The sequence below is a fragment of the Chiloscyllium punctatum genome, chromosome 36 (assembly GCF_047496795.1).
Source record: "Chiloscyllium punctatum isolate Juve2018m chromosome 36, sChiPun1.3, whole genome shotgun sequence".
NCBI lineage: Eukaryota > Metazoa > Chordata > Chondrichthyes > Orectolobiformes > Hemiscylliidae > Chiloscyllium > Chiloscyllium punctatum.
The window spans coordinates 1,064,896-1,082,395 of record NC_092774.1 but is presented as its reverse complement, the minus strand read 5'-3'; the positions used below and the strand labels follow the sequence as shown (position 1 = coordinate 1,082,395).

The 17,500-nt window shown below is 60.7% G+C and overlaps 2 protein-coding genes across 2 annotated transcripts in view; both read left to right on the top strand.

Annotated features, from left to right (window-relative positions):
* The window catches only part of LOC140461068 (solute carrier family 22 member 17-like), a 9,189-nt gene extending 5,424 nt beyond the window's left edge, over nt 1-3,765 (top strand). The window contains 1 exon segment of the mRNA XM_072555851.1: nt 1,683-3,765. Within this exon segment, the coding sequence (XP_072411952.1) occupies nt 1,683-1,959 (277 nt within the window). The 3' untranslated portion in view covers nt 1,960-3,765.
* A 7,494-nt stretch (nt 3,766-11,259) lies between these two features.
* Nucleotides 11,260-17,475, top strand: LOC140461066 (polyadenylate-binding protein 2-like). The gene is given in 6 exon segments (XM_072555850.1): nt 11,260-11,458; nt 14,116-14,224; nt 14,343-14,410; nt 15,132-15,183; nt 15,186-15,237; nt 17,274-17,475. Coding segments are annotated over 6 exon segments (615 nt in total). The 5' UTR covers nt 11,260-11,326.
* The last annotated feature ends 25 nt before the right edge of the window (nt 17,476-17,500 follow it).

Sequence of the window (17,500 nt, the reverse complement as noted above, 5' to 3'; positions counted from 1 at the left end):
CTCGTGTTTTTGCAGGGCTCGGGGCTCGGTCTGATCCTCTCTCTCTCTCTCTCTCGTGTTTTTGCAGGGGCTCGGGTCTCGGTCTGATCCTCTCTCTCTCTCTCTCTCTCGTGTTTTTGCAGGGCTCGGGTCTCGGTCTGATCCTCTCTCTCTCTCTCGTGTTTTGCAGGGCTCGGGGCTCGGTCTGATCCTCTCTCTCTCTCTCTCGTGTTTTTGCAGGGGCTCGGGTCTCGGTCTGATCCTCTCTCTCTCTCTCTCTCTCTCTCGTGTTTTGCAGGGGCTCGGGTCTCGGTCTGATCCTCACTCTCTCTCTCTCGTGTTTTTTGCAGGGGCTCGGGGCTCGGTCTGATCCTCTCTCTCTCTCTCTCGTGTTTTTGCAGGGGCTCGGGTCTCGGTCTGATCCTCTCTCTCTCTCTCTCTCTCTCTCGTGTTTTTGCAGGGGCTCGGGTCTCGGTCTGATCCTCTCTCTCTCTCTCTCTCTCTCTCTCTCGTGTTTTTGCAGGGGCTCGGGGCTCGGTCTGATCCTCTCTCTCTCTCTCTCTCTCTCGTGTTTTGCAGGGGCGAGGGGCTCGGTCTGATCCTCTCTCTCTCTCTCTCGTGTTTTTGCAGGGGCTCGGGTCTCGGTCTGATCCTCTCTCTCTCTCTCTCTCTCTCGTGTTTTTGCAGGGGCGAGGGGCTCGGTCTGATCCTCTCTCTCTCTCTCTCTCTCGTGTTTTTTGCAGGGGCTCGGGCTCGGTCTGATCCTCTCTCTCACTCTCTCTCGTGTTTTTGCAGGGGCTCGGGTCTCGGTCTGATCCTCTCTCTCTCTCTCTCTCGTGTTTTTGCAGGGGCTCGGGGCTCGGTCTGATCCTCTCTCTCTCTCTCTCTCTCTCGTGTTTTTGCAGGGGCTCGGGGCTCGGTCTGATCCTCTCTCTCTCTCTCTCGTGTTTTTGCAGGGGCTCGGGGCTCGGTCTGATCCTCTCTCTCTCTCTCGTGTTTTTGCAGGGGCTCGGGGCTCGGTCTGATCCTCTCTCTCTCTCTCTCTCTCGTGTTTTTGCAGGGGCTCGGGTCTCGGTCTGATCCTCTCTCTCTCTCTCGTGTTTTTGCAGGGGCTCGGGGCTCGGTCTGATCCTCTCTCTCTCTCTCTCTCGTGTTTTTGCAGGGGCTCGGGGCTCGGTCTGATCCTCTCTCTCTCTCTCTCTCTCTCGTGTTTTTGCAGGGGCTTCGGGGCTCGGTCTGATCCTCTCTCTCTCTCTCTCGTGTTTTTGCAGGGGCTCGGGGCTCGGTCTGATCCTCTCTCTCTCTCTCTCTCTCGTGTTTTTGCAGGGGCTCGGGGCTCGGTCTGATCCTCTCTCTCTCTCTCTCTCTCTCGTGTTTTTGCAGGGGCTCGGGGCTCGGTCTGATCCTCTCTCTCTCTCTCTCTCTCGTGTTTTTGCAGGGGCTCGGGTCTCGGTCTGATCCTCTCTCTCTCTCTCTCTCGTGTTTTTGCAGGGGCTCGGGTCTCGGTCTGATCCTCTCTCTCTCTCTCTCGTGTTTTTGCAGGGGCGAGGGGCTCGGTCTGATCCTCTCTCTCTCCCTCGTGTTTTTGCAGGGGCGAGGGGCTCGGTCTGATCCTCTCTCTCTCTCTCTCGTGTTTTTGCAGGGGCTCGGGGCTCGGTCTGATCCTCTCTCTCTCTCTCTCTCTCTCTCTCGTGTTTTTGCAGGGGCGAGGGGCTCGGTCTGATCTCTGCACTGGCCTCAGTTGGACAGCTGAGTTCCCCAGTGATGGAGCTCCATAACCAACATGGATATTTCCTCCACCACGTGGTCTACGCTTCTCTCGCTGTCCTGTGTACTCTGTGTATCATGTTATTACCAGAAAGTAAACGCAAACCTCTGCCCGAGACCATCCGAGATGGGGAGCTGTACCGCAGACCATCCCTCCTCAGTCACCGTCGGGATCACGTCCCCCTCCTCGCTGCCCCCAACCCCACCGTCTGACCCCTGACCCCCCCCCTCGCTGCCCCAAACCCCACTGTCTGACCCCTGACCCCCCCCTCGCTGACCCAAACCCCACCGTCTGACCCCTGACCCCCCCTCCTCGCTGCCCCAAACCCCACCGTCTGACCCCTGACCCCCCCCTCGCTGACCCAAACCCCACCGTCTGACCCCCTGACCCCCCTCCTTGCTGCCCCAAACCCCACCGTCTGACCCCTGACCCCCCCTCACCGCCCCAAAACCCCACCGTCTGACCCCTGACCCCCCCTCGCTGACCCAAACCCCACTGTCTGACCCCTGACCCCCCCTCGCTGCCCTAAACCCCACTGTCTGACCCCTGACCCCACCATCTGACCCCTGAACCCTCCGCGCTGCCCCAACCCCACTGTCTGACCCCTGACCCCACCTCGCCATCCTGAACCCCGTCTGACCCCTGCCGCCATGTCTGACCTCTAACCCCACCGTTTGACCCCTGACCCCCCTCTGTTTGACCCCTAACACCACCGTCTGACCCCCTCTGTCTGACTCCTGACACCCCTGCCCCTGCCCCGAACCCCACTGCCTGACCCCTGACCCCCCTCCTCGCTGCCCCAAACCCCACCGTCTAACCCTTGACCCTGCCTCGCTGCCCCAAACCCCACCGTCTGACCCCTGACCCCCCTCCCCGCCCCGAACCCCACCGTCTGACCCCATATCCCTTGTCTCTGCTCCTAACCCCACTGTCTGACCCCTGAACCCCTCCTCCTGCCCCTAACCCCACTGTTTAACCCCACCGTCTGATCCCTATCTCCCTCCTCCTGCCCCAACCTCACTGTCTGATGCCTGACCCCACCGTCTGACCCCTGACCCCCTCCTCCTGCCCCAAACCCACGGCCTGACCCCTGACTTCCCCCCCCCCCCCCCGACCCCACCACCTGACCCCACCATCTGACTGGAGGCGAGGGCGTGGGGAGAGCGTTCCTTGCCTCTCCACTCACCCTGACTCCCACCCTGGTCTCTGCCCCTTGATGCCCTCCTGCTGCCCTGATCTTCAGACCCCCTGACTTCATGCCCTGACCCCACAGCCTGACCCTTAACCCTTGACACCAGACCGTGACACTGTCTGTGCCCCACCACAGCCCCCCCCAGACTTTGCAGCCTAACTCCTCCCTTTTCACCCCTGACACCTCTTGCCGAACTCTGACCCCCATTCCCTGAACTCTGAACCCACTCTTTGCACTCTGACACCATTCCCTGAACTCTGACACCACTCCCTGAACTCTCAACCCACTCCCTGAACTCTCAACCCACTCCCTGCACTCTGACCCAGGGCTGTGACCTCTGAACCCCAGCTATCTGCACTCTGACCCTGTTCCCCGAACTCTGACCCCAGGCTGTGACCTCTGAACCCAGTCTCTGCACCCTGACCCCCGTCCCGTTGATCCTCAGTCTGCGATCCGTGAACCTGCCCTCCTGACCCTCCCCCCCCCCCCGGAGCCAGGTCACGGGACCCAGCCTGCATTCCCCGACCCCTGACCCCCCCTGTGCCCTCGCCCCGTGCCCGCCCGACAGACTCTCTGACCCCCATCTGAGGCTGAGCCCTGTCCAGAGTGGGGGACAGCTACGCCCCCCCCCCTCCCTCCCTCCCCTCCCTACTCCGAGTGACGATGGAGTGAGAGCGACAGCGATATCCTGAGGATGGCCCAGAAACGGCCCCGTTGGACACGATCTCACCTCGAGCTCAACATGTTCTTTGACTTCTGAGTGTGTTTTATAAAATGTACAGTGCACGCGTTTCCAAACAGGAAGAAATCTATATTTAAAACTAAACCCTTCCCCCACCCTTTCTGCCTTTCCGAATACACACACCACACACTCCCCATTGGGGGGGGGGGGACACGGGGGAGACAGGAGGAGAGGGACAGACTGATGTCAAAGGGTCAGCACCGAGGGAGTGGGCGCTGTCGGAGGGTCAGTGCTGAGGGAGTGGGCGCTGTCGGAGGGTCAGTGCTGAGGGAGTTGGCACTGTCGGAGGGTCAGTGCTGAGGGAGCGGACACTGTCGGAGGGTCAGTGCTGAGGGAGTGGGCACTGTCGGAGGGTCAGTGCTGAGGGAGCGGGCACTGTCGGAGGGTCAGTGCTGAGGGAGCGGGCACTGTCAGAGGGTCAGTGCTGAGGGAGCGGGCACTGTCGGAGGGTTGCTGCTGAGGGAGTGGGCACTGTCGGAGGGTCAGTGCTGAGGGAGCGGGCACTGTCGGAGGGTCAGTGCTGAGGGAGGGGGCACTGTCGGAGGGGTCAGCACCGAGGGAGTGGGCGCTGTCGGAGGGTCAGTGCTGAGGGAGTGGACACTGTCGGAGGGTCAGTGCTGAGGGAGCGGGCACTGTCAGAGGGTCAGTGCTGAGGGAGCGGGCACTGTCGGAGGGTCAGTGCTGAGGGAGTGGGCACTGTCGGAGGGTCAGTCTTGAGGGAGTGGGCACTGTCGGAGGGTCAGTGCTGTGGGAGCGGGCGCTATCGGATGGTCAGTGCTGAGGGAGGGGGCACTGTCGGAGGGCCAGTGCTGAGGGAGCGGGCACTGTCGGAGGGCCAGTGCTGAGGGAGCGGGCACTGTCGGAGGGGTCAGTGCTGAGGGAATGGGCAGTGTCGGAGGGTCAGTGCTGAGGAGTGGACACTGTCGGAGGGTCAGTGCTGAGGGAGCGGGCACTGTCGGAGGGTCAGCGCTGAGGGAGGGGGCACTGTCGGAGGGTCAGTGCTGAGGGAGTGGGCACTGTCGGAGGGTCAGTGCTGAGGGAGCGGGCACTGTGGGCACTGTCGGAGGGTCAGTGCTGAGGGAGCGGACACTGTCGGAGGGTCAGTGCTGAGGGAGTGGGCACTGTCGGAGGGTTAGTGCTGAGGGAGTGGGCACTGTCGGAGGGTCAGTGCTGAGGGAGCGGGGCAGTGTCGGAGGGTCAGTGCTGAGGAGTGGACACTGTCGGAGGGTCAGTGCTGAGGGAGCGGGCACTGTCGGAGGGTCAGTGCTGAGGGAGCGGGCACTGTCGGAGGGTTGCTGCTGAGGGAGTGGGCACTGTCCGGGGGTCAGTGCTGAGGGAGGGGGCGCTGTCGGAGGTCAGTGCTGAGGGAGTGGGTGCTGTCGGAGGGTCAGCGCTGAGGGAGTGGGCGCTGTCGGAGGGTCAGTCCTGAGGGAGTGGGCACTGTCGGAGGGCCAGTGCTGAGGGAGTGGGCACTGTCGGAGGGTTGGCGCTGAGGAGTGGACACTGTCGGAGGGTCAGTGCTGAGGGAGTGGGCACTGTCGGAGGGTCAGCGCTGAGGGAGGGGGCACTGTCGGAGGGTCAGTGCTGAGGGAGTGGGCACTTGTCGGAGGGTCAGTGCTGAGGGAGCGGGCACTGTGGGCACTGTCGGAGGGTCAGTGCTGAGGGAGCGGACACTGTCGGAGGGTCAGTGCTGAGGGAGTGGGCACTGTCGGAGGGTTAGTGCTGAGGGAGTGGGCACTGTCGGAGGGTCAGTGCTGAGGGAGCGGGCAGTGTCGTAGGGTCAGTGCTGAGGAGTGGACACTGTCGGAGGGTCAGTGCTGAGGGAGCGGGCACTGTCGGAGGGTCAGTGCTGAGGGAGCGGGCACTGTCGGAGGGTTGCTGCTGAGGGAGTGGGCACTGTCCGGGGGTCAGTGCTGAGGGAGCGGGCACTGTGGGCACTGTCGGAGGGTCAGTGCTGAGGGAGCGGACACTGTCGGAGGGTCAGTGCTGAGGGAGTGGGCACTGTCGGAGGGTTAGTGCTGAGGGAGTGGGCACTGTCGGAGGGTCAGTGCTGAGGGAGCGGGCAGTGTCGTAGGGTCAGTGCTGAGGAGTGGACACTGTCGGAGGGTCAGTGCTGAGGGAGCGGGCACTGTCGGAGGGTCAGTGCTGAGGGAGCGGGCACTGTCGGAGGGTTGCTGCTGAGGGAGTGGGCACTGTCGGAGGGTCAGTGCTGAGGGAGCGGGCACTGTGGGCACTGTCGGAGGGTCAGTGCTGAGGGAGCGGACACTGTCGGAGGGTCAGTGCTGAGGGAGTGGGCACTGTCGGAGGGTTAGTGCTGAGGGAGTGGGCACTGTCGGAGGGTCAGTGCTGAGGGAGCGGGCAGTGTCGGAGGGTCAGTGCTGAGGAGTGGACACTGTCGGAGGGTCATTGCTGAGGGAGCGGGCACTGTCGGAGGGTCAGTGCTGAGGGAGCGGGCACTGTCGGAGGGTTGCTGCTGAGGGAGTGGGCACTGTCCGGGGGTCAGTGCTGAGGGAGGGGGCGCTGTCGGAGGGTCAGTGCTGAGGGAGTGGGCGCTGTCGGAGGGTCAGTCCTGAGGGAGTGGGCACTGTCGGAGGGTCAGTGCTTGAGGGAGTGGGCACTGTCGGAGGGTTGGCGCTGAGGAGTGGACACTGTCGGAGGGTCAGTGCTGAGGGAGTGGGCACTGTCGGAGGGTCAGCGCTGAGGGAGGGGGCACTGTCGGAGGGTCAGTGCTGAGGGAGTGGGCACTGTCGGAGGGTCAGTGCTGAGGGAGCGGGCACTGTGGGCACTGTCGGTAGTAGGTCAGTGCTGAGGGAGCGGACACTGTCGGAGGGTCAGTGCTGAGGGAGTGGGCACTGTCGGAGGGTTAGTGCTGAGGGAGTGGGCACTGTCGGAGGGTCAGTGCTGAGGGAGCGGGCCAGTGTCGTAGGGTCAGTGCTGAGGAGTGGACACTGTCGGAGGGTCAGTGCTGAGGGTGGGGCACTGTCGGAGGGTCAGTGCTGAGGGAGCGGGCACTGTCGGAGGGTTGCTGCTGAGGGAAGTGGGCACTGTCCGGGGGTCAGTGCTGAGGGAGGGGGCGCTGTCGGAGGGTCAGTGCTGAGGGAGTGGGTGCTGTCGGAGGGTCAGCGCTGAGGGAGTGGGCGCTGTCGGAGGGTCAGTCCTGAGGGAGTGGGCACTGTCGGAGGGTCAGTGCTGAGGGAGGGGGCACTGTCGGAGGGTCAGTGCTGAGGGAGTGGGCACTGTCGGAGGGTCAGTCCTGAGGGAGTGGGCACTGTCGGAGGGTCAGTGCTGAGGGAGTGGGCACTGTCGGAGGGGTTGGCGCTGAGGGAGTTAGTTTTTCCACGTCAAATCCAACCCAGCCTCCCCTTGATCATCAGGACGTGACGGAAGGTGCCAGTAACAGGGCGATCAGGCAGTGCCCCGCTCAGCCATAATCTGCTCAGTGACACCCAGTTTGAGTTCTGTCAGCTCCTGACCCACGTTCCAGCCTCAGTTCAAACACACAGAAGGAGCTGAAATCCAGAGGGGAGGGGAGAGGGACGGCCCTTCACATCCTGAGACCGGCAGTGTGGCAGCACAGAGCCCTGGCAAAACTGGAATCAATGAGTTTTGGGGAGGTGGGCAAACATTCAGCTGGTTTGAGTCACACCGGGCACATAGGACGATGGTTGGAGATCAGTCATCCCTGCTCCGAGATATCCCAGCTCCCTCAGGGTGGTGTCCCAGCCCCCCAACCATCTCCCAGCTGCTTCAGCAATGACCCTCCCTCCATCAGCAGGTCAGGAGTGGGGGATTATCGCTGATGGTCACACAACGTTCGGCTCCACTCGCCGCTCCCTCAGGCACTGAAACAGTCCGTGTCCAAGAGCAGCAAGAGCTGGGCAGTATCCAGGCTTGGGCTGGCAAGGGGCAAGGAGCATTCATCCCCCACGCTGACAGGATGGTGTCGCTGGCTGGGCCCGGCCCCACTAACCCACTCCCCAGTTGCCCCTTGAGAAGGAGGGTCGGGGGGGTGGGGGTGAGCTGTCCCCTTGTCCCGGTGCGGTCCACGTGCTGGAAGGTTAGACCCACCATCTCCCTCAGGGAGGGAGCTCCCGGATTCAGACCCAGGAAGGAACGGGCCCAGTCGGGGTGGGGTGGGGGAGGGGGGGGAACACGCAGAGGGGGGGGGGGGGGGCTGGTGTTCCCGTGTATCTGCTGCCCCTTGTCCCTCAGGATGGACGTGGCCGTGGGGGGGGGGGGTTTGGGGAAGGTGCTGCCTGAGGAGACTCAGGGAGTTTCTGCAGTGAGTCATGTAGAGGGTACACACGGAGGGTCGGGGGGGTGCAGGGAGGGAGGGAGGGGGGTGTCTGTGGGTGTGGGGGTCAATCGGGCAGGGGGTGCTTTGTCCCTGGATGGTGTCGAGCTTCTCGAGTGTTGTCAGAGATGACCCCACTCAGGGGCAAGTGGGGAGTATTCCCTCAATAAGAGAGAATCTAACCATCGCCCCCTTGACGTTCAATGGTGTTACCATCACTGAATCCCCCCTCCCCCCCCACTATCACCATCCTGGGGGTTCCCATTGAGAGAGAATCTAACCATCGCCCCCTTGATGTTCAATGGCGTTACCATCACTGAATCCCCCTCCCCCCACTATCACCATCCTGGGGGTTCCCATTGAGAGAGAATCTAACCATCGCCCCCTTGATGTTCAATGGTGTTACCATCACTGAATCCCCCCTCCCCCCCACTATCACCATCCTGCGGGTTCCCATTGAGAGAGAATCTAACCATCGCCCCCTTGACGTTCAATGGTGTTCCCATCACTGAATCCCCCCTCCCCCCCCACTATCACCATCCTGGGGGTTCCCATTGAGAGAGAATCTAACCATCGCCCCCTTGATGTTCAATGGTGTTACCATCACTGAATCCCCCCTCCCCCCCACTATCACCATCCTGGGGGTTCCCATTGAGAGAGAATCTAACCATCGCCCCCTTGATGTTCAATGGTGTTACCATCACTGAATCCCCCTCCCCCCCCCACTATCACCATCCTGGGGGTTCCCATTGAGAGAGAATCTAACCATCGCCCCCTTGATGTTCAATGGTGTTACCATCACTGAATCCCCCTCCCCCCCACTATCACCATCCTGCGGGTTCCCATTGAGAGAGAATCTAACCATCGCCCCCTTGACGTTCAATGGTGTTCCCATCACTGAATCCCCCCTCCCCCCCACTATCACCATCCCTGGGGGTTCCCATTGAGAGAGAATCTAACCATCGCCCCCTTGATGTTCAATGGTGTTACCATCACTGAATCCCCCCTCCCCCCCACTATCACCATCCTGGGGGTTCCATTGAGAGAGAATCTAACCATCGCCCCCTTGATGTTCAATGGTGTTACCATCACTGAATCCCCCTCCCCCCCGACTATCACCATCCTGGGGGTTCCCATTGAGAGAGAATCTAACCATCGCCCCCTTGACGTCAATGGTGTTACCATCACTGAATCCCCCCTCCCCCCCACTATCACCATCCTGGGGGTTACCGTTGACCAGAAACTGACCTGGACCCAGCCCGGTATAAACCCAGCAACTACAAGAGCAGGTCAGAGGCTGGGAATCCTGCAGCGGGTAACTCCCCCCAAAGCCCTGGCCCACCATCGACAAGGCAGACGTCAGGAGTGTGATAGAGGCTGGGGCATTGTTGATCCTAGTCCAGACACGAAGGCTCTCCCTGTCTCCCTCTGCTCCCCCTCCCTCCCCCCCCCCCCCCCCCCCGCTTCACAAAATGGGCATCAGGAGAGGGTTGCCATCGCTCCAGGGTGAAGTGGTGTGGGATTGGCAGGAGCAGGGAACAGTGTCCGAAACTGCCTTCTCTCACTACCCCACTCCACCTGTGAAACCTCCCTCAGTTTGGAGATGGGGGTTGGTTTGTCCCTCTCTCTTGACCTTTCTGGATGGGTCCTCTTGGCCAGAGGGAGACTGAGAGGACTTGGGAGCACAATGGGGTTCAATCGTTCTCAACCCCACCCTCCTGATAGGACCACAATGAGGACATTCGGCCCATTGAGGGAGGAGGTGCGCTGCAGAGACGCACTTTTAAGACGGCCAGGGAACGGAATACAAACCGGGTCGTCGAGTACATTGGGGAGAGGGGTGAGGGTGTCAGGATACAGCAGTCTGTAGTCATTCCCTTCTCCACCCTAGCCGTACCTTGCAACCTTCGCCAATGGGCGCTCTCTGACCGTGGAGGAAGAAAGTCAGGGGATGGTTTGCTTTTTTGGGGGGGGGGATCTGTCGAGTCCACAATTGGGACGGAGGATGGAAATAGAGTTTACGGTGGGGTAGGGCCCTTGCCATCTCTCCCCGCCTGTCCCATGTCCCTGTGACCTTCGACCCTTGCCAATGGGCGCCCTCTGACGATGGAGGAGAGAGTCGGGGATAGTTTGTTTGTTTCGGGGTCGATCAGATCCACATTTGGGATGGGGTTTGTAAATCGATTTTGCTGGGAGTAGGGCCGGTTGGCATCTCTCCCCCACCTGACCCACGTGCCCCGTGACCTTCGACCCTCGCCAATGGATACCGTCAGATGGATGAAGAGGGTGTCAGCGTGGGGCTTTTTGAAAGGGGTCTGGGGACCACGGGACCCATCTCGTTGACTCCATGGGGATGGGCGGGGTGGTAGGGGAGAAGTGACGAGGGTGGTTGGAGGGTTGGCTGTTGTTTGGAGGGGAGGGGGTTCCAGTTGTTGTTGTAGTAGTAGTATGGGGACAAGGGGCGGTCTGAAGACCCCGGGCTGATTGACGGCAACCGCGACCAATCGGCTTGAAAACCCGCCCACGCGCGTGCCGCTTTCAACCGTCGTTTTTCGCGCCAACCGACTCTCTCCTCAGCTCCAGCCAATGGGTACATCCCTCCTTTGGATGGACGGTTCGGCTGGCCAATTGAGTGGGTGGTTCCCACCCCTCTGCGCGGAGAAAAAGCAGCAGGAAACGGTATCCTTTGAGTGACGTCGCTGTCGACCAATGGGAGCGTGTGGGACGGGACTTTGTAATGGCGCATTACACCCGTCGTTTCCAACGTTCGGGTCCGCCCCTTCACATGTCGGATGTCATCGTTCTCCAATGGTGGTTGAGTGTTGCAAGGGGCCTACCGTCCCATTGGATGGTGACGGAACGGAGGGGCGGTAGAAGTGATGACAGACAGCACCCGCGTCCAATGGCCGGCCAGCTCTCTGCCCCTTTGTCGACGCCATCCAACGGCGAGACGGTGACACGCGCGCGCCGACTCCGTTCTCAACGCAGATCAGCCCTCTGGGGCGGGACGGGAAGGAAGGCGCGGCCAATCGCAACGGGGGACTGAGGACCTCGACCAATGGAAGAGCGGACACCACGGTCGCGACGGGAACGGTCCAATGGACGCAGAGGGCGCGTGGGGGCGGGGTCAGAAGGGGGCGCTTCTCCCAATGGCAGGCGGCGACGGGCTGAGCGACGGCGGCGCCGACCAACCGGGCCGGGGCGCGTCGGCGCCGACCCAATGGGCGGGCGGCGGGCACGCTGACGGACGTGCGGCGCGGCCAATGGGGAAGCGGCGCCGGCGCCGGCGGCCGTGGCCGTGGCCGTTGTCGGGCGCCGGCGAGGGAGAGGGAGGAGGAGGAGGAGGAGAAGATGGCGGCCGAGGCGGACTACGAGAACGGCGCCGAGGAGTCGCTGATGGAGGACCCGCACCGAGGACTCGACGAGTCCGGGGACGGCGCGGCCGCCGACGGCCTGGACGACTCGGCGATGATCGAGGACCCGGTGAGGGGCGGGAGGGGGGTGGATGGGCTGAAGGGTCACGTCTGGGCTGGGTGGGGGAGAGAGAGGAAGGGAAGGATGGAGAGGGAACGAGGGGAACACAGAGAGAGAGAGAGAGAGAGAGAGAGGGAAGTGGGGGAGAGAGGGGAAAAGGGGAGGGTGGGATAGGATGGGGGTGGATGGCTGAAGGGTCACGTCCATGGAGGGGGGGGTGGGTGGGGGAGAGTTGGTCATAGAGAGTGAAGGGTGGATGGAGAGGGAAGGATGGGGGATAGAGAGAGAGAGAGAGAGAGAGAGGGTAGGTGGGTGGGATAGGAGGGGGGTGGATGGGCTGAAGGGTCACGTCCATGGAGGGGGTGGGTGGGGGGGGAGAGAGTTGGTCATAGAGAGTGAAGGGTGGATGGAGACGGAAGGATGGGGGATAGAGAGAGAGAGTGGGTGGGATAGGAGGGGGGTGGATGGGCTGAAGGGTCACGTCCAATGGAGGGGGTGGGGGAGAGAGTTGGTCATAGAGAGTGAAGGGTGGATGGAGAGGGAAGGATGGGGGAGAGAGAGAGAGGGTAGGGTGGGTGGGATAGGAGGGGGGTGGATGGGCTGAAGGGTCACGTCCATGGAGGGGGTGGGTGGGGGGGAGAGAGTTGGTCATAGAGAGTGAAGGGTGGATGGAGAGGAAGGATGGGGGAGAGAGAGAGAGGTGGGTGGGATAGGAGGGGGGTGGATGGGCTGAAGGGCCACGTGTGGGGTGGGGAGAGGAAGGGAAGGATGGAGAGGGAACGAGGGGAACACAGAGAGGGAGGGAAGGGGGGGGGGGAAAGGGGAGGGTGGTGGGTGGGATAGGAGGGGGGTGGATGGGCTGAAGGGCCACGTCCAATGGTATGGTATGGGGGGGAAGTTGGTCATAGAGAGTGAAGGGTGGATGGAGAGGAAGGATGGGGGAGAGAGAGAGAGGGTAGGTGGGTGGGATAGGAGGGGGGTGGATGGGCTGAAGGGTCACGTCCATGGAGGGGGTGGGTGGGGGGGGAGAGAGTTGGTCATAGAGAGTGAAGGGTGGATGGAGAGGGAAGGATGGGGGAGAGAGAGAGAGTGGGTGGGATAGGAGGGGGGGTGGATGGGCTGAAGGGGCCACGTGTGGGGTGGGGAGAGGAAGGGAAGGATGGAGAGGGAACGAGGGGAACACAGAGAGGGAGGGAAGGGGGGGGAAAGGGGAGGGTGGGTGGGTGGGATAGGAGGGGGGTGGATGGGCTGAAGGGCCACGTCCAATGGTATGGTATGGTATGGGGGGGAAGTTGGTCATAGAGAGTGAAGGGTGGATGGAGAGGGAAGGATGGGGGATAGAGAGAGAGAGAGAGAGAGAGTGGGTGGGATAGGAGGGGGGTGGATGGGCTGAAGGGCCACGTCCATGGGGTAGGGAGGTGAGTGAGTGAAAGGAGGATGGAGAGGGAGTGAGAGGGACACATAGGAGGGGGTAGGAGGAGAGTGAGAGAGTGAAGTGAGGATGTCAGAGGAGGGGAGGGGTGGCGGCGAGGGAGAGTGGGTGGTATAGGAGGGTGGTCGATGGGCAGAATGGCCTGCATATGGAAGGGGGAGGGGGGTTCCTGGAGAGATAGTGTGTGTGTGTGTGTGTGTGAAGGGACGATCGAGGGGGACACAGAGAGAGAGAGAGAGAGAAGGGGAGAGTGAGAGGGGGATGGGATAGGAGTGGGGTCGATGGGCGGAGGGTCACGTCCACAGGGGGCCTGGGGAGATGGGAGAGGAGAGAGAGAGAGAGAGAGTCAGTCAAGGGAGGATGGAGAGGGAATAAGGGGGGAGGGAGATGAGAGGAAAAGGATAGGAGGAATGGGCTGAGGGGCCACGTCCCAGAGAGAGTGGAGGGGGAATAAGGGAGAGAGGAGGAGGAGGAGGAGGAGAGAGGGGGGAATAGGATGGCCTGGAATGGGCCCCGAGGGAGGGAGGGAGAGAGAGGGAAGTGCAGGATGGACAGGGGGATGAATGGAGGCAGAGAGAGAGGTGGGGGGTGAATGAGCAGGGATAGGATTGGGGGAGTCAGAGGGAGGGGGGCGACGGAGGCAGAGAGAGATAGAAGGAATGAGGGGGTCGGGGAGGGGAGGGAGGTGTGGAGGATGGGAGTCGGGGGGGGACGAGGGAAGGCGAGCGTGAAGGTCGCGGGGATTGTGAGGAGGAGTGGAGAGTTTGGGAAAGGGTCGGAGAGTGTTGGGGAGGGTGTGCAGGAGCGGGATCCGAGGGGTTGTGTGGGAGAGTGAGGGGAGACGGGGGGAGTGGGTGTTGGGCTGGAAGGTCAGGAGAGGTGGGGTAGGGAGTAACTATCAGTGAGGGGAGAAATCTGGTGGGGGGGGGGGGAAGAGTGTGTCGGAAAGTAAAGAGATTGGGAGTTGGGGGCACTGAGGGTGGGAATGGGATCCTGAGATTGTTCTGGATGGTGGGGGCAGATACCTTACACCAGTACCTGTTTTCAACATCGACGTGGGCAGTGCTCTAGTGCCAGGGCTGATTGTGTGAGGGCTCCGGGGGGGGGGGGGCTGCTACGGTATCTCGGCTCTGCTTGTGGACTCTTGCTGTGCGCCCGCTCCCCCTGCCTGCCTGCCTGAACCGCCCACCCTAGTGTAACCCTTCGCTGTCCACCCCCCACCCCCCCCCCTCAGGAACTGGAAGCCATCAAAGCTCGGGTCCGAGAGATGGAGGAAGAGGCAGAGAAACTGAAGGAGCTGCAGAACGAAGTGGAGAAGCAGATGAACATGAGTCCGCCTCCGTGTGAGTATCTGTCCCCTGCCAGGGGGGTGGGGGGGGAGCTGGTGTGTGTGTGTTGGGGAGCTCTGTCTCAATCACTCTGTCAGCTCCCACTCTTAATGCCATTCCCTTGCTGTTCCAGCCGGTCCTGTCATCATGTCCATCGAAGAACGCATGGAGGCTGACGCACGCTCTATCTACGTTGGTAATGTACGTACGGCAGTGCACAACCTGTAACCCCCTTCCCCTCTATCTCTGTATTCCGCCCTCCCACTCTCCTGTTTCATGTCTCTCCCTCCTGATTCACCCAGTTCCTTCTGTCTCTGACATCTCTCTCCCTCCTTTCCCTCTTTATTTTTGTGTGTGTCTCTCTCTCTCGTGCTTTGACTCAGTTGGATGTCTGTCTTTCTCCCACTCTCATGATTTGATCTTTTCTCTCTCTCTCCTGCTGCCTCGGTCTCTCATTGTACTTCCTGAGGAGTCTCTGGGTGTCTGTCTTGCGCACTCGCTCTCCTCCTCCTCCTCTTGCCCGCCTGCGCTCTCCATCATCTTGCGTTGGGTGTGTCATTCCTGATGAAGGGCTTGTGCCTGAAACGTTGACTCCCCTGCTCCTCTGATGCTGCCTGCACCACGCTCCCGACTCTGACCTGCAGTGCTCACTGTCTCCTGGGTCTGTCTGTGACCTGGGTTTTGACACACTCAGATGTTTCGGTATCCCCCACTTGCATGCTTTGATCATTCTCTCTCTCTGTTTCTCCCCTGCCTTTATCCCACATCGTGCTTCCTCGGGGTACGTCTGTGTCGCTCGCTCTCACTCTCACTCTTTCTCTCGCTCTCTGTAGTCCTGCTTCGGGGTGTGTCTCTCACTGTAGCCCCCTCCACCCGTGGTATGTCTGTTAACTCTTTAACTCTGTGTCGACCCCGTGAGCAGGTGGACTACGGGGCAACTGCAGAAGAGCTGGAGGCACATTTTCACGGTTGTGGTCGGTGAATCGGGTGACCATCCTGTGTGACAAGTACACGGGCCACCCCAAAGGGTGAGGTCTGACTTCCCGTTCGTTCACGGGGACGAGGGGGGGGCCCACTGGCCAGACCCAGCATTTATCCCCCTCCCTCGTTTTCCCCCCCCCCCCCCACCCCCCTCGAGAAGGTGGGGGGTGGGTGGTGAGTGAGCTGCCTTCTTGAACAGCTACACTCCTGTGTGCTGTCGGGTAGATTTTTGGGGAGGTGCTGTCTGAGGATCTTGGGTGATTTCCCGCCGTAGGCAGTGTACCCTGCTGCTACTGAGTGTCAGTGGGGGAGGGAGCTGCCCACCCCCGGTCCAGTGGGGAGTCACCTCTCCTGACTTGTGCCTTGTCGATGGTGGGGCAGGACTTTACAGGGGCTGGGTCCAGGTCAGTTTCTATGACGGACTGTGTCCTACTCACCTGTACAATGGTGGGGAGCCCAATTGGCCAGCCAGTCTCCCAGCTCCTGCCTCACTACAGTATAATGGCAGGATAAAATTATTTTAAAACCCCACCCAAAAGCATGTGATGGTCGGTGTGAGGGGAACTTGCCTTTCAATTAGTAGCAGCTATTTTTTTGTTTTTATTTAAACCCCTTGTTCCTGTCCCCGAGAGTGTCTGATGGAAGCAGGAGCTGAGGGAACACACCGTTTTTGCCTTCACGGTCACAGGAACTTTGTATTGAGTTCAAAAGGGCAGCGGACCCCTCGAGGTCCAGAGAGTCACAGGACCTTTTACTGTTTCTGTTTGTAAGGGCGAGAAAGTTCTGCTTTTGAAACCCTATCAGAGCTCAAACATCCCGGAGGTGTGGGGTGCACAGGAGGAAGGGTGGCACACTGGCTCAGTGGTTGGCAGTGCTGCCTCCCAGCACCAGAGACCCAGGTTCAATTCCAGCGTCGGGGCGACTGTCCGAGTGGAGTTTGCACATTCTCCCCCACCGTGTGTCTGTATGGGTTTCCTCCGGGCGCTTTGGTTTCCTCCCACAGTCCAAAGGTGTGCAAGTTAGAGTGGATTGGCCGTGCTAAATTACCCATAGTGCCCAGGGATGTGCAGGTTAGGGTGGATTGGCCATGCTAAATTACCCATAGTGCCCAGGGATGTGCAGGTTAGGGTGGATTGGCCGTGCTAAATTACCCATAGTGCCCAGGGATGTGCAGGTTAGGGTGGATTGGCCGTGCTAAATTACCCATAGTGCCCAGGGATGTGCAGGTTAGAGTGGATTGGCCATGCTAAATTACCCATAGTGCCCAGGGATGTGCAGGTTAGGGTGGATTGGCCGTGCTAAATTACCCATAGTGCCCAGGGATGTGCAGGTTAGAGTGGATTGGCCGTGCTAAATTACCCATAGTGCCCAGGGATGTGCAGGTTAGGGTGGATTGGCCATGCTAAATTACCCATAGTGCCCAGGGATGCGCAGGTTAGAGTGGATTGGCCATGCTAAATTACCCATAGTGCCCAGGGATGTGCAGGTTAGGGTGGATTGGCCGTGCTAAATTACCCATAGTGCCCAGGGATGTGCAGGTTAGGGTGGATTGGCCATGCTAAATTACCATAGTGCCCAGGGATGTGCAGGTTAGGGTGGATTGGCCATGCTAAATGACCCATAGTGCCCAGGGATGTGCAGGTTAGGGTGGATTGGCCGTGCTAAATTACCCATAGTGCCCAGGGATGTGCAGTTAGGGTGGATTGGCCATGCTAAATTACCCATAGTGCCCAGGATGTGCAGGTTTGGGTGGATTGGCCATGCTAAATGACCCATAGTGCCCAGGGATGTGTGGGTGAGGGGTTGATACATGGTAATGGGGTCGGGGGAATGGGTCTGTGTGGGTTACCCTTCAGAGTGTCGGTGTGGACATTTACCCACTGGAGGGATTCTATGAGATTGCCCTGGGACGGAGTGAGGAAGGGAGGCTGCAGAAGCTCGCTTTGTTTCAAGCAGAAAGGGTCGAGGGTCGGGGTGGGGTGCTGGCGGCTGAGAGGGTGGGTTCAGGGCGAGGGGCGATGGGAGTGAGGGTGAGTGTCTGTGCCTGGCTGAACCTGGTTTCTCCTCCCCCACCCCACTGCAGCTTTGCCTACATAGAGTTCTCAGACAAGGAGTCTGTTCGAACAGCCATGGCACTGGATGACTCTCTCTTCAGGGGAAGACAGATCAAGGTGAGAGCGTCAAGGGTGTGTGTGTGTGTGTGGCTGATTTTCCCCCCCACCTCCCTGAGCTACAGGGAGAGGCTGACCAGGCTGGGGCTGTTTTCCCTGGAGCATCGGGGCTGAAGGGTGACCTTATAGAGGGTTATAA